The 16,226-nt window shown below is 39.6% G+C and overlaps 1 protein-coding gene across 1 annotated transcript; it reads right to left on the minus strand.

Moving 5' to 3' along the window:
- Window positions 1–342: 342 nt before the first annotated feature.
- On the minus strand, window positions 343–12,892 carry LOC137276856 (uncharacterized). The gene is made up of 3 exons (XM_067808502.1): window positions 12,813–12,892; window positions 5,985–6,092; window positions 343–2,482 (listed from the first exon to the last, which is right to left on the minus strand). Exons 1-3 carry the CDS (start codon window positions 12,871–12,873, stop codon window positions 2,307–2,309), a joined length of 345 nt encoding a protein of 114 aa, XP_067664603.1. The 5' UTR covers window positions 12,874–12,892; the 3' UTR covers window positions 343–2,306.
- Between the last annotated feature and the right edge of the window lie 3,334 nt (window positions 12,893–16,226).

Below are 16,226 nucleotides of genomic sequence, written 5' to 3' on the forward strand. Positions count from 1 at the left end.
GTGCATATTAAACCTTATCGGATAGTTTCAGAAGTTCTGATTCGTAATCGCATCGTGCGGTATATGAGAATTAGATCCTTGTAGTGGCATGAGAAGGGGAGGTGGGGTGGGGGTTAGATTTTGGTGGGAGGGGAGGTGGGGTTGAGGTTAGGTTTTGGTGGGAGGGGAGGTGGGTGGAGGTAAGGTTTTGGTGGGAGGGGACGTGGGGTTGAGGTTAGGTTTTGGTGGGAGGGGAGGTGGGGTTGAGGTTAGGTTTTGGTGGGAGGATGGGGATCAAGCTCATATTAATTACCTGACAATGAACACACTGCATAGAAACATGACAAGTTAAAACACATTAAATCCCTATTTCCATATAGTTTATTTCAAAAGATGTTTGCAAATGAATAAATAATGTGTTCATAAATAATTACATATAGAAGAAACACAATCATCCAGCATAATGAATTCAATGCATATGACTGAATTCATTAAACTGAGTGATACCGGCAACAAGGACACGACATCACAAAGATCAATGGTTACATATCAAGTATTTTACAAGTGCTTCAAACGGTTATGAAAGTACATTACCGACCTTATTTTCAGTTTCTATCTACGAAAGACACACTATGCAAACTCTTTCTCAATAAAATCAAACACCAGTTCCTGTCACAAACCTGAAAACTTTTTGTCACATCAACAATACACGTGCATTCCATGCAAGTTGTTTCCAATCACAAGCAATGACCTGCAAGAGCTTGAACCACACGAGATTTAGGTAATTTCTCAACAGAATTTCGGACGAAAGTAAATGAACATCGCAGACACATGTTTCAGAATGAAAAGTTTAGGGTTAGTTTCCGTCGTCAGTTTGAGGTCCTTATTGATGACTGGAATTGAATTTGTTAAACAGTAACAATGAAATGTGCAATTTCCAAAAATTCCACGTTTGTATTATGTTGATTCAGGTGACCTGAATACCAGTTTATGAAAAAGGACCTTGAAGTGAATCACTAATGCCTTGTAAACGCTTGCTGACACGAATATCTTATCATGCTGGTCACTATATCTGATAGTCGAACAAAACTTGTCACGAATAAATAATAAATATCTAATTACATGATGCAGATACAAAATGTTAGTTTATGTACATAAGAATATACAAAATATCACCACAGAATCTACTGTAATAAGTTGATTAACTGTTTTCATGAGTTGCCTCCCATGCCTGCATTTCCCGGTGGTTTGTCAGCACATACAACCACAATTAATGGTGTTTCATGTTACAACAAACGAACCATCACCGCATGATCAAACGCCAGAAAATTGATTAGTCGATTTCGGGAGTTGTCTCCCTTGCCTCCATCACGCCTTGGCGTGTTTGCGCATACAGTCCGAGGCATGTCGCGTCTTCAAAGGAAATCCGTTTAGTTTTTGTACAGTCACAGCCTTCTTTGTACAATGTACACATTCTTATTAAAAATCTATAACATCCAAGAGATAGCCGGGATTTTGATTTGTTCCGCGTGTGAATCTGTGACGTTTCCTGTGTAATCTGGTCAACTAGAAACATCTAGAATGCATTACATTACAGAACTGGGTCAGACGAAATGTAATTTGAATGAGCTGAATTACATACATGTATACATGACTGCTCACTGAAACAAATTAGGCGTCTCTTCAAACATGGAATATAATCTGACAAAGGACAGTGGCATATCGTATGTACAGAACTTCACTGGCTCATGTTATACTTTGACAATTTATCTCGAGCTGAACTTGTACAATCTGACCCGAGCTACACTTTGGCAATCGACTTCGAGCTACACTTTTACATTCGGTCTCGAGCTACACATTTTACATCTGTCTTCGAGTTTACATGGCGTTTTAACAGAATTAATGCCTTAAAAGTTTCAACCACAATCAGCTGGGTTATACTCTTTTTTTCTCGGAATATGTACATCAGTATTCTATTTTAAGAAACACTTACAACAGTTGCCTCTAAGGACCTCACGACTAGGCCTGTGGTTGCGGTGATACAGGACAATTTGATAGTGTTCTTATCAATTAACGACATGTTAAATACATTTGATTATATATTTACCACTTTCAAATATGTTATATTTACATTGCTAAACAAAGACAGTGTTCTAATATTGAGTTTTCGATCAAGATCGATCATATGTTGATAATCTCCACATCATGATATATATGTCGAGAAGCGACACGTCCTTACCCTGGAGGACAATTATTTCGTCGTGGATTTGTCATAATGCTCCACAATTAAACTAAACCTTCCTGTAATATAAACACTTCTATAGCCATTAATGAAGCAAACGTTGCAGGGTGGAGAAGAGGGCGACAGCAACAATGGTGATGACGTCACAGTTCAAGATGGTGGCTGTATTTTGCGGACATAACGTTTGGCACTGAAAGTCTGATAGATCGACTTTACAAATGGCCTTCCAACCCTTCTTGTAGTTAGCGCACATCTTTTTATCTGCAAGGAAATATAAATATAGTTTTCAACATTATTTCTCCAGCTGTCAGAGAAGAGAGCTGTCACTCAGGGGACACAAACAAACTGGATACCAATAGAGGGACCAACAGCAAGCAAACTGCCTTCTCGGAGTTTAGCTGCTGCTTTTTAGGGCCGACTAGTTACGGGTTGCTAGAGAGTGGTTACCAGCAAGGAGGCACCTAAAGGGGCTGTCAGTAAATGGGCCACCACAAGCCACCAACCAATAAAGGGAAAACCAGCATAGGACCAAAAATAAGAAACATCCAACAGGGTCAATGGGGGATTTCCCTAAAATGACCAATAGTAAGAAGACTACCAGTAAAAGGGCCACCAGTAAGGAAACTACCAATAAAGGAATCACCAGTAAGGGAACTACCAGTAAAAGGATCACCAGAAAGGAGTCTACCATTTAAGGGTCACCAGTAAGGATACTACCAATAAAAAGTTCCAATAAGAAGAGTGCCAGTAAAGGGGTCACCAGTAAGGAGACAAACACGAAAAGGGTCACCAGTAAGGGGACTACCAATTAGAGGGACACCAGTACCAACACTACACGGAAAGGATTCCTCAGTACAATGTCCAAGAAAAGGACCAAAAGTAACATGACTACCAGTAAAAGGGCCACCAGTAACGAGAGTAAAATATAGGGTTCACTAGTACGAATACTACCAGGAAAAGGGACAACGGGAAGACAGGAAGACAGGGTGAGCATAAAAAGGGGATCCAACGGTAAGGGGCAGTCAGCAAATGGACTATGAGTCTATGACTCCTGTAAGAGGACATCAGTAAAAGAGCACAAGGAAAGGTGCCATAGGTGAATATAAGATGGGTAACCAGTGAGAAGCAAGATATGCGAGTTAACTGTGAGGAGCCACCTGTGGTATGCCGACAGTGAGGAGCCACCTGGGGGGATTACTATAGTGAGGAGCCATCTGGGAGGGACTACTAGTGAGGAGCCACCTAGGAGGAACTACTAGTAAGGAGCCACCTAGGAGGGACTACTAGTGAGGAGCCACCTAGGAGGGACTACTAGTGACTTGCCACCTTGGAGGGACGACTAGTGAGGAGCCACCTAGGAGGGACTTTTTCTTTTAAACATATTTATTCCAGAGAATGGATTGGGTACAAGTTATCCCAACTTAGTGAAACCCTCTCCTATATACAATGCTTACATGCATGAAGTGAAACAAACTATGTACCGGAATAGAAAGATATATACAAAAGGAGAATAAGCCATATAAAACAAATAATTATAGGGAATACATCATTTCCTTACATGAGTAACATTATATCCAATCACTGAACCTTTTAGATTTTAATATATATTTTTTTAACTTCTTTAAAAATCTGGATATTATCACGGTACGGAAGATCTGCACTGCCATTTAATAATAACTGTAGGTTTGCTGGTACTCTATTGCTACAAATTCTGTTAATGTTTTGAAACAGTTGTTGTCTGATATTAGAATATAAAGTACATTTCATAAAATAATGATGAGGGTTTTCACAGGTAAATTTACACTTACATTCAGAGCTCTCTGTAAGACCATTTCTGCAAAGATCATCATTTAATCTACTTTTTGAGTATCTTAGCTGGGTCTGAATAACGTTGAGTTTCCTATTACCAAATGAGAAATATCCTGGTGCGTTTGACATATGTGAGCTTATATGCGATTTAAAACTTTTAAGTGAGTCTGTTTCTCTAACATATAAGGGGAGATTATTCCAAATTTGTGAAGATGATGGAAAAAACGATTGACTGTAGAGACTTGTGCGGGAATAAGACAGGGAAAGATCACGAATGTCTCTAAGATTATAATTTGTCTTAGATTCAACAGTTTGAGGCAAAAGATCATAAAGGTAGGCTGGAGCCTTCTTGTTGTAGATGTCATAGAATAAAGACAGTTTTCGAAATGTTCTTCTCTCTTTTAACAATTGCCAACCTGTTTCACGTAACAAAGATTCTCTAGTGGCATACTTTGATAAACCAGTAACTATCCTCGCGGCCTCAAACTGAACTTTTTCTATTTTATAAGTTAAATCTACCGAACAACCATCCCACAATTCACAAGCATATTCAAGATGTGGTCTTATAAATACAACATAAATTTTGTTTAGAGTGTCTCTGTTTAACGTGAACTTTAATTTTCTCATTGATGAAACCATCAAGGACGTTTTCCTCACAATATTTTCAATATGAGCATTCCATTTACAATCAGAAGAAAGTATTACTCCGAGATGTTTGTGAGAGTTTTCGAATCGAACACATTGATTTTGAAATTCTAAATTCAGAATTGCTTTGTTAGTCTTAAGACTGAAAAGTAAAGCTTCTGTTTTGTTGGGATTGTATGTCACAAGCCAACGTTTTGCCCAACACGATGCAATTTCTAGATTTCTATTGAGTGTATCTTGCATAAGCCTGTGATTGATAGATGAAAATCCCATCGATGTATCATCGGCGAACAAGCGTGCAGCACAGTCTAGTTCATCGGCAATATCATTTACGTATACTATAAACAGAAAGGGGCCGACTATTAGGAGGGACTACTACTGGGGAACCACCTAGGAGGGACTACTAGCGAGGAGCCACCTAAGAGGGACTGCTAGTGAGGAGCCACCTCGGAGGGACTACTACTGAGGAGACACCAAGGAGGGACTGCTGGCGAGGAGCCACCTAGGAGGGACTACTAGTGAGGAGTCAACTATGGGGGACTACTAATGAGGAGCCACCTGTCTACGTGTCAGTGAGGATCAAGGTAGGGACAACTTACAGTGAAGGGCTATATAAGAAGGGCTACCCGTGGGATTCCACCTACGAAGAGCTACAGGCGATGGAGGCGCTATCTGTAATAAACTGTCATTCATGACCCACCTATCGAGAGCCTATCGATACTAGGGAGCTCAACAGGAGCGACAACAAGTGAAGAAACATCAGGAAGAACAAGTATAACTAATAGTTGGGATCCAAGCGAGGAACTAACAATAAGGACGCGATGTTAGTACAGAAGCCACTCCGAAGTGACATCCAGTAAATGGACAACCAGAAGGGGACCACTATCAAAGAGATATGGGGACTTCAAGGGAGGGAACTGCCAATAAGGGGCCACTAGTGGGTTACTAGTGAGATCTAGGATAACTGGTAAAGGGGCCATCGGTAAAGTACAAGTACAAGTACAAGTAAGACGCCCGTCTGTAACAGGGCCGTACCCAGTGTGAGTCAGTGAGTTTAGTTCTACACCGTGTTTAGGCAACATTCCAGTTATATCAGGACAGGGGACACCAGAAATGGGCTGGGGAATGTGGGGAATCGAACCTGTGATGTTCGACGTGACGAGAGAACGCCTTAACCACGAAGCTACCCCACCGCCCCCGGACAGAACTATGGGATCATCTATGGTGCATTAAAGGAATGCATAGAAGGGGAATCAAAAGACCTTAAATTCCCCTTTCGAAGTCTAGTACAAGTAACCAACAGACTTACTGTTTTCTTTACTGGGTACGCAAGCTGTACCCTCATTTTTTGGCTGGTATTTGTCTTTACATTTTTCATCCGGGGTTCCATACGGACATGACCGACAGATGCAGGAAACTGAAAAATTAGATACAGTAGACATGGGTTATGAGAACATTTCGCTCATACAATGAACAATGTCCGAAATAGAACACACTATCTGATCTCTCTCAGTGAATCATGACAGAAAATACTTAGGTTCATAAGACATTCAGACGTCAACTTTTCAACACGATACAGTTGAACAACTTTACCATCTCGCGGTTTCTAAAAACTCCTTTTGGTACTGCCCCTGTTTATGTAGTTGATATCAAATCATAAAATATCTACAGTATTGCACGGCCTTGATGAACCACCGTTTGGAACTGCACGTTTGCTACTGTTTTCAAATCAGATGCTGTTCAGAACGTTTGTCCGTTCTGAGTCTTGAACAGCCTCAAGCTTACATACTTCCTATCAACGGTTTGTTAATTGTGGACGGAGGCAGTATCGAACTGGGGTGACAGATGGGATTATAAAGAAACTGAATACACGACAATGGCAACGTATTCACGACTGTGGTGTGGGAGTGTATCACCAGGCATCGTTACCTCAATCATGTTGTTTTCCGCCGGACTCAATTGTATATAGATATATCACGGCAGCTACCATGTTATCTACTTGAAGTCAGACAGGACTTTGGGATGGTTGGGTATAGTCAGACTAACAAGTGAGACTTATTGTATTGACATCAATAGAATTGCGTTTCCACTTCAGGAACAGAAACATCAACAAGCCTGCAATGGATTCGGTTCTCATAAAAAGATCCTCTATTGATAATGGTGTGAGTGCAACTTGAAAATGAGTTATTATGCACCGAAACCATCGCATGAAAAAGTCCTCATTTAACTGTGAATCTACTTAACGGACCACTAAACTCAATTTTTTGGTACTGTTTTTATCACTGTTTATGAAAGACTTTTGGTTAGTCATAAACGAAACACCCAAACTTGTGGTTAATTAATACCAAGCGCTTAAAAGTTGCTAAAAAGCCGTCTGCTTCTCTCTTGCCCGCAAACGAAACCGCAGACAGGTTACGTAACTCCAGTAACGATTTCCAGTTAAATCTATAGAAAATGTGTAGGAAGCTCGTCATTTTGCTGATTTCTCGACGTCAACAAAGACATGCCAAATTGTTGTGTTGCCGTCAATTGTTCTTTGGGGTCGGGTGATGGTGTCACTATGCACAGATTTCCACCAGATTCAGTAGTTTGTGCTTAAATTGGTTGTTAGCGTGTGCAAAGTGAGCTTTGTGGAAGCCTGTGGTATATACTAAATCGGATGGTTCGCCCCCTACCACGCTTCCAGGATAGAAAATGGGAGTTCAAGTTTCATCGAGTTTATAAAATCAAGACTGCTTACTACACATTGCTGACCAAAAGGATTTTGCATGGATATAACGCTTTCTTCCTCGCAAACGAGGTTGTGGTCGAAGTGACAATATTATCGTAAGTAATATTATGTTGACCCCTTATATTGACCGATTCCAAGAGTGAAGTTGTTATGTTATAAGCAATGTCATGTAAAATCCTAATGTCCATCCAAAAATACATATTTTACTACCAGTAGAAAGTAATTACCCTTTTTGTAAGACAGGGCGCCACCATTTTTTAAAATCGTGAAGTCACGTGCTAAAGTCCGTTAGAATTATTGAGATTATGATTTGTTCTCATCAAGTTAGAAAATCAAAACTACATTTTACTGGTAGTTAAATATGTATTTGAATCATGGCCAAAAGGAGTTTGCATGACACAACTTTTAACATAAGGACTTCTTCCAAGGAAGCAAGGAGGGGGTCGAAGTGACATTTATATTGCAAGCAATGTTATATTGACCTCCACCTCACTTCCAAGGGTGAAATTGTTATGTTATAAGCAATGTCATGCAAAATCCTATTGTCCATCAATAAAATACATATTTTACTACCAGTAGAAAGTAATTGTCCTTTTGTAAGTCGGTGAAAACAAACTTAAATAGCATTCATCCCAAGACAGGTTGCCGCCATTTTTTAAAATGAAGTCAAATCCATTTGAATTAATGAGATTATTTATGGTTTGTTCTCATCAAGTTAGAAAATCAAAACTACATAAATATGTATTTGAATCAGTACCAAAGGGAGTTTGCATGACACAACCTGTAACATAACCTAAGCGAGGTCGGGGTCGAAGTGAAAATACTGCGCGATAGATTTCTTCACTTGCTAAGTTTAATTGGTTTGTAACGTTCACTCACCAGTATGTAAACACTTGTCAATATACGTCTTTATACGTGGTCTCATAATCCTAATTACTTTATAATCATACTTGTATGCATTTTGAAACTTAATAAAAAGAAGCGATCTGCGAATGTATAACAGGAATGTAATATGTAGACATTTCATACATGAAATCATAATTCGCACGCACGCCCTATTGTATGTCGTCTGCATCATTACACTTAACGACGAAAACGATGATTCTGTTGAAAGCTACGACAACTTATTAAAAACAAAAATGCAAATATTAAAATCAAAGTTATAGGAGCAATGTCAGGCTATTACCTTCTTCGAGGAATGAATCCATCAATATCAACAAAAACGAGTGATATATAATTCATCTACAGATTTCCCAAGTGATGTGTCTTTTAAGAGTCCAATATACGAAAACATGATGTATCGTTTCAGGCTTATCACATTGCTGTATAGTCTCATTGGTTACCCAAGATAGCACACCTGGCAACTAATTGCATTCTTTTTAAAAATTTATTTAGTTAACCAATAATGAACAATCAATGTATTGGCGGTTAAAGAAGGGTTTTGTTTTACAAAGAAACAGACACGACAGAGTGTATTCAGTATAGATTAGTAAATGTACATACATAAACACTACCTTCTGACAAATCCCCCATTTAAATCCCCATCAGCGTGTTATCGTTTAATCCTTTGATCGATCCAGACAAAAGAAATGCCAAATGGGGCCTTTGTCGGCTAATCTAAGTGGCGTTACCACTAATTATACCTGTTATAAATTTATTAACTGAACATCAAGTGAATGATGACAAATAACGTGTAGGTTTATACAACCTAACACGGATTACAAACAAGCGACACCAAGCGATTTTGACAGAATCGTCTATGAAAAAGGGTTGTAATTCGAAAACTAGGCAAAGTAGGAGACAAAACTAAATGATAGTAGATTGTGAGAACATATAGCTTTCATTTTTCACAACAGCTTTCGCGATTTCAGGTTTGTACAAACCTGTAAACGAAATAGTTTAACCCCTGAAATGTAGATGAATACTGCACAGACCCTCATTTCTATACCCACTATTACGTCACGGAGACGCGCCGCTCTGATTGGTTGACATTTCGTTTGCGGCGGAGAGTTGTGCACTGTTGACAAAAAGGTCGATTTAAGGTAATTAAAGATCGAAATGAGCAGTTTTAATGACGGGGTTTCATTTATAACGATGTCAGCAAATGATTTTGCATTTGTACCCTATTAGAGTATATGTGACCTTTAAGAAACTTCCTTTCCCGTGATCTAGGGAGAACCTTACACCATGGCGCAAGCCTGAGAGTGTACTAAATCCATTTTCTAACAGTTATCTACGTTGAAAGTGGGGCTAACCATGGGTGGGTAATTCAGTACTGGGAAGTGAGCAGTGAGCGAGAGCGTAATTGGCTGTATGGGTTAGTTTGTTTTAACGTCGCTCTGCACAGTCTACCACGGTGCTCGATGTACACGTGGTTTGTTGTTGATGGCACTGTGCAATGTTCAAGTTATATGACGGTGGTATGTAAATAGTCGAGTCTAAACCAAACAACTCAGTTACTGACACCATGACATCGATCGTCGCAAAGGGGATACAACTGCTAGCATCAACCAAGTCCTCGAGGCTGATCCCGTTAATCTAACATGGATTACTGAGGACAACCCCAACCTGGGATGGCATGGGTGGCGTGATCTGGGAAGAACACCAAAAATTATGCAGATCTTAGCCGACTGAAAGCCGACTTATGACATGTCAAAACAGGATTTTAGAGGATATTATATAGGATGCTAATTCATACGTCAAACATCCCATGTGTTGCTGCCACGAAAATAAACATTGTGGGTGGTAACATGTCCAGAGGAAACATTATTTTCGTATAAATTTATGAATAATACTCAACATTCACACGCTATAAAAAGTGTTACGCAATATGTGTGTTATTCTAGGCAGGTTTAGATTGCGCACGTATCGTGCTGGGCGGACGATAGTCTGTCTCGCTGTGGTATTAGTCAAAATGAACGATTGTCGTCATTTGTGATTAACACTGTGGTATTAGTCAAGATTAAAGATTATCGACACCTTGATTTACACTGTGGTGTTAGTCAAGATGAGCCATTATCGACATTTGTGATTAGCACTGTGCGTGGTGTTGCCCAAATGAACCATTATCGACATTTATGACTGACATTGTGGTATTGGTCTAGATGAACGATTATCAACATTTGTCAATAACACCATGGTGTCCAAGAAAGCCCATGCAAGTCTAGAAAGAGTGGCAAGTCTCTTAAAATGAAGAATGTGCCACGGCTCCTATTCATGATGTGTATTGTTTTTGTAACCGCGAACATTTTCTTCAGTAAAATGTTCATTTTAGAGTCTAGTTGTTAGTCTAAGTTACTCCAGCAGTTTCCACTTTCACTTCACCCCCTGAAGTACACCATCCCTGCTGACGCAAGAAGCGCTAACAACAGTGCCAGTGTGAGGCGTGTAACATAGATTGGCGAACGCCATGGCGTGGCTCACATACTCATTTGACCCAGACAGTTTAGATATTCACCGGCATATCAGATCTCCACGTTTCATGTCAACATCAAGGGCAAATTGTCAAAGCGTCCAACGTCGGATATTAAATTCTGAGAGAAGAAAACTTCTCTATCGCATGTAATCCAGTCCTCAGACAGAAAAGTCGGTATGCTGGACTGTTATCCTTGGTTTTAAATTGCGCGTCTTAGGGTACGGCGTAACAAAAATTAAAACATTCCAGGTGGCGTTTGAGAAGTTATTTATTAAATCTAGGTGTGCTGACACTGTTACTTATAAAGTATACAGACATATCTTTAGCTGTTGGTTTGCTAAAACTGTCAATAAATTAGCTTTCTTTAATCACTTAAGTGAATATATGTAAATATATGTAAGCACGGGGGATAACTGCTGTACTGCCAGGCATGAATATACCAGATGGCCATCATTATCTCCCATAGTTTTTGTACCGCGTGGCGTGTTCGATTTGTTGATACAGCTTAGACCCGGTTAACCAGAGAGCCCTCATCTGACCTTCAGAACAGAGGACGGCCATTCCATAAAACAAACACGTATGATTTTGTCAGTCGACGAAATACTTATTAAATGTCTGCTTCAAGCTAGTAATTGATGCATTCCACCATTCCCCAGTTCCCCAGATCAGAGCTTGTGCACGCACGTTCGTTAGACAAGCACAATCTGCTCGTTCACAAGATGGAATACAGCGATTTATCTTCCAAGGCACTATTAAGTGTTATCGCTGCTGTCGATGGGTCAATATCTGAGTGATCATTGTTCCGCTATATTAGGATCCGGAAATTGTTCTACTTTTCGGCCCGGAATTTCCAGTTATCAAATTGTGTCTATTATAACATGAACATTAAAAGCACGCAAGCACGCCCGTTATTACAGTATTGGGTTTGTGAAGTGAACCGCTAAAAGCAAGATTCCTTGGAAATGAAACGTTTTCCGTATTACTTGCTGTTTAGATCTTTCTGAATGATGATTTTATGGGTACTTATTCCATTTTTCGTTTGATAAATCGATCAGTCTTCATGTATAAAGTAATCCCGTCTCATTATGCAAATCGCGATTCTTATGTAATATATATTGCTGACAACAGCGATATCAGATAGTACAAAATTCTTATTAATTCAAGGTTTTAAAATCGTTCAGAAACTAATTCAATTTGGCATTAACAGAGTCTCTGAACGTATTTCGATTATTCATCCATCACGATTATCCCTGGTAATACACAAAAGAAGGCTATCTTTCAACTCACGCTGCCAGCCTATATATTCTCTGAATGTAGTACCATTAGAAAGTTGGCCTCAGGCCAGATTCGGTAACTATATTTATATCATGCGCGCTTGTCAATATCACCCCGACCATCATGCTTGTTTCTCCCGTTATTCTAATTCAGCTGCGCGAGAATTTATATGGAATATTATGCAAATCAGAATTGTCAATTTCAAACAGTACAGAAAGATTTTCTCGCTGAGCAGACAGTGTAATTGAATTGATTGGTGTTAATTAGCTCGTGAAATGCATGCAACGTAGCGGATACCCCTGCGACATGCTGAAAGAGAAATGTGTTGCAATGTACATCGAACATGTCAGAAACTATTCTCGTGTTAGGCGAGCTGCACGAGCGTCTGTTAAGAACATCCCTCTGAGCGGCGGGCATGTAAACAAACCGGCTTTCTGCTTAAAGGATCGTCAGAATGTCGGCATTTTCAAGGTCGATTCTTTTAGATGAATGAAACAATTAGCATATTAAAACATTACAAAGTTTAATACGTATTCTGGCACTGTCAACGCTTTTAATAAGATGCGCAGTAGAAACGGTGTTATAGCTCAGTGGAAAGTAGCCAAAGTGAACTGATTGGCACCGGTTAGGGTAGAAGTAAACAGAAGAAATAATTTACTGCTCCCTCTGTCCCCTCCTATCCCAGGTACTACCCGATTATTCCTAATTTTACTCACCTTGGTAAATTAGGGTGAAACAAAGAATCCCTGTGAGAGCAATCCTGCAGATAACTGCCATTTTGGCAGATGTGTAGCTGGGATGCGTGTATGCGATAGGGCTAAACGTCCGCCTCGCTGTGGCGCTGGATATTTTTCATTGGCAGGCTGTGCCGGACGTTGTTCCTGTTTGATTGAGAACTTGCTTGCTTTGGAGTTATTGCAGTGTTTACTGCGGTATGATATATCATATAGACTGATAAGAACCTGGACTGATCATTCAGTTGAATTGTTTACGGAAAATACTGAATTAAGACACAGGTTTTTCTGAACGGTTGTGCTCTCGGGTGATTCGGATTCAGTGGTTTCACAGGTTTGCTGGTGCTTTTGTGAGTGAGTGAGTGACTTGGATTTTTACGTGTCTAAACGACAGCACTGTGACTATATGTCCCAGTTCACCCAGCTGTGAGTAGGTACCCTGTAAGGATGGGAAAAGCCACCTCAACTCGGTGCGTTTAGTGGCTGCAAGAGTTTTATGGTACCAAATGAGTTCAGATTGACAATAGGATGTACCGTTGGGAATTGACAGCCAGTGATCGAGGGAAAAACAAAGCTCATGTTAGCAGCCGAGCTTATACAAATATCAGCATGATAATATCATGGAAAAGCAACACAGGATTTATTAAGGTATGAATGAAAGCTGGATGCAATAAAAGCGTACATCTTAGTGAACTGGCTACACCATACCTCCTCTCTCCTGTTGTTGTGTAAAATATTTTGTGAGAATAACCAGCTAGTGATAGCGATGGACAGTATCAACCGTTAGGCAGCACTAGAGGAATTGGCAGCGTGAGTGAGGTGGGTGTGACAACTCTCTGAACAGTATTTCAGCTATGTCACAGTGAAAGCCCATACATTGGTTCATATTCAAGGAGAACAGAAATTCGAATCCCAGATCATTGGTGTCTGGTGCGCCAAAGGGACGTAACTCTCGCGCCAAAGACATAGACATTTCCTTGGGGCAACATAATTCTATGTGACTTTGTGATGCTGCTATTAGAACGTCGATAAAGGAATGCAAATATATATTTTTTTCTGAGGACATAGCCGGGACATACAGTCACAAAAGAAACGCGCTGCGTTGGGATTACATACTGACAGGTCCAAAGTAAAATGTGAGGGTGGAAGGGTAAACGCCTTCTCCGTCCTTCTGTGTACATAGCTACTTATATGCAAGAGGGATTATCAGTTATTTTATTGTGTCAAGACTGTAAATATGATAAATTATTTCATAACAAATCAGTTTATTTCATGTTGGTTTGGCATAACGAACAGTTGGAAGATTAGACACAATGTCTATATGTCAGAGGCAGCCTTCAAACACTGATGTTTACGTGAACTATGTCTTTGCGTACCACAACGCAATCCGGAAATAGTTGCGTTCTCATCTCGGAAACAAAGAATACAAGAATAGCCTTGTCCACGATGAAGACGTCGTGAAATGTTGGAGTGCAGATTATGTTGTTGACAAGAATTACAATTCACAACACGGCGGCGACAACAGTGTTGACAAAACGACATCTCGGTGTATGCACAAGTTTTGTTTTCTCTAAACTCCCTGTCATTATGTAGCATCCTTATATTGCCAAGTTATCTAGAAGAGAAAGATATTTTTTGGATGCATTTTGGCAGCAAAATAATATTTCTTTTAACTTGAATGTATGCTGTCAAATCCCCTTATTTCTGTTTAACTGGAGACTGGTGTGCAAGGAGTACATCACTGGTTGTCCCAAGACGATGGGAAATTTAGTGCGTTAGTTTCAACGCTGGCCTCCCTCAACAGTGCTTTAATTGGTGGTATTTAGACTGGTCGTTCATGTTGAACAGTGATGCATTTAATAGAATTTATTTAACAGAAATCTGATGAAATCTACGGACACGAGTAGACGACAAAGCAATATATGCTGCAGGATCTGGTGTATATTATCATCATATGAAGCGCACCTCGACGCCATTACGTAGTTTTGTGTGTGATTTAGGTAAAGTCAAAACGCTCTTCCAGATACGAAACGATTTGTTCGCATTATTTTGGCCTTCGTTAGACACCAAAGAGACGCTTGAGTGGTTCGAGATACCGGTGAACAGGATGTGTTAAACCTTTTTGCGACCATCTGGTGACCTCACTCATTTTCACTATTGATGGTTCGATTAATTGAAAAAATCAAAGATTTGTCGCACTGACTACCGACCAAGGAATTGATCATGTTTTCCCATTACCGAAGACAAATTTTGGAACACGTGTTTACATCAACAATATTCTTCACATGGTTGGTCTTGCCTGTGTCAATTTACATTTCTCTGTGCACTAATACCTCGTTCCAAGTCTTGCATGACGTTATCTTAAAGACTTCTGGAATGTGCTCCGAACACACTAGTAATCCTTTAAAGATGTGAATTTGCAAATGCATCTTGTGCAATTTGGAAAAAAAACCCAAGTGCCTTATTTTTTCCTTGCTTTTTGTGTGCATTAACAAACATACCATGAATATTTGATAAATGACGCTGACCAATTATTTTCGATGATTGATCGGTTGTGCTGAACGAATCATCAATTATGAGACTTTAACCAATTTCCAAAAATAATTTTCAGTAATCCATTAACAAAGAGTAATGTCTGGAGTTGAGAAAGCAAAATCCCACCTACGATTCTGTTACAGATTTGTCTGATACATACTGGGTTTCTCTCTATGGAACAAATAGAAGTGTCGTTTAGGATTTCAGAGCATTGTTTAGAACGAGAAATCAACTAGATTAGCACATTTACACATAATAATTGTATTATCATACCGATCTGGCATAAAAGATTATCTCATCGAAATCGAAATTATAACTGTATGTAACTACTTTTCCTTTGAAAGACATTTTTAATGTACAAACCGTTTGCCGTTTTTCATAGCACAACTGCAGTGGAACCATTCCACCCGTGATGTTTTCGGATAGGAATATAGGTTCTCAGCAACCTTTATCTATGACCATACAAATGGATCGGGCGGTCAGACTTTGATCTTTATATGTTGTAGGTGTGAATCACCACTTGACGTCCTGATTCACATTCGTCATAAACCTGAAACCCTGCTTAGTGCGGCATAGAAGTACAAAAAGGCACAATTTCCCCAGAAAATGATACTTCAACGAGTGATTTCATATTTGTTCCACTTATATGAATATATCATGCTTTTATATAAACAATCAGCAAAGTCCTAAATTGAAAACAAATCCTCCTGGTCAGTCAGTATGTTCTAGTAGCAGCTGTGTCGGACTTTCATGTGTCGATTGATACGATAACAGAATTATTCTGAATTCCTAATAGAATGACGCTGTTTGTTACCAGAGAGAGCGATAATGCAAAATCGGAGAACCATTGTGTAATTATTG

The sequence above is a fragment of the Haliotis asinina genome, chromosome 3 (genome assembly GCF_037392515.1).
Source record: "Haliotis asinina isolate JCU_RB_2024 chromosome 3, JCU_Hal_asi_v2, whole genome shotgun sequence".
In the NCBI taxonomy this organism is placed as follows: domain Eukaryota; kingdom Metazoa; phylum Mollusca; class Gastropoda; order Lepetellida; family Haliotidae; genus Haliotis; species Haliotis asinina.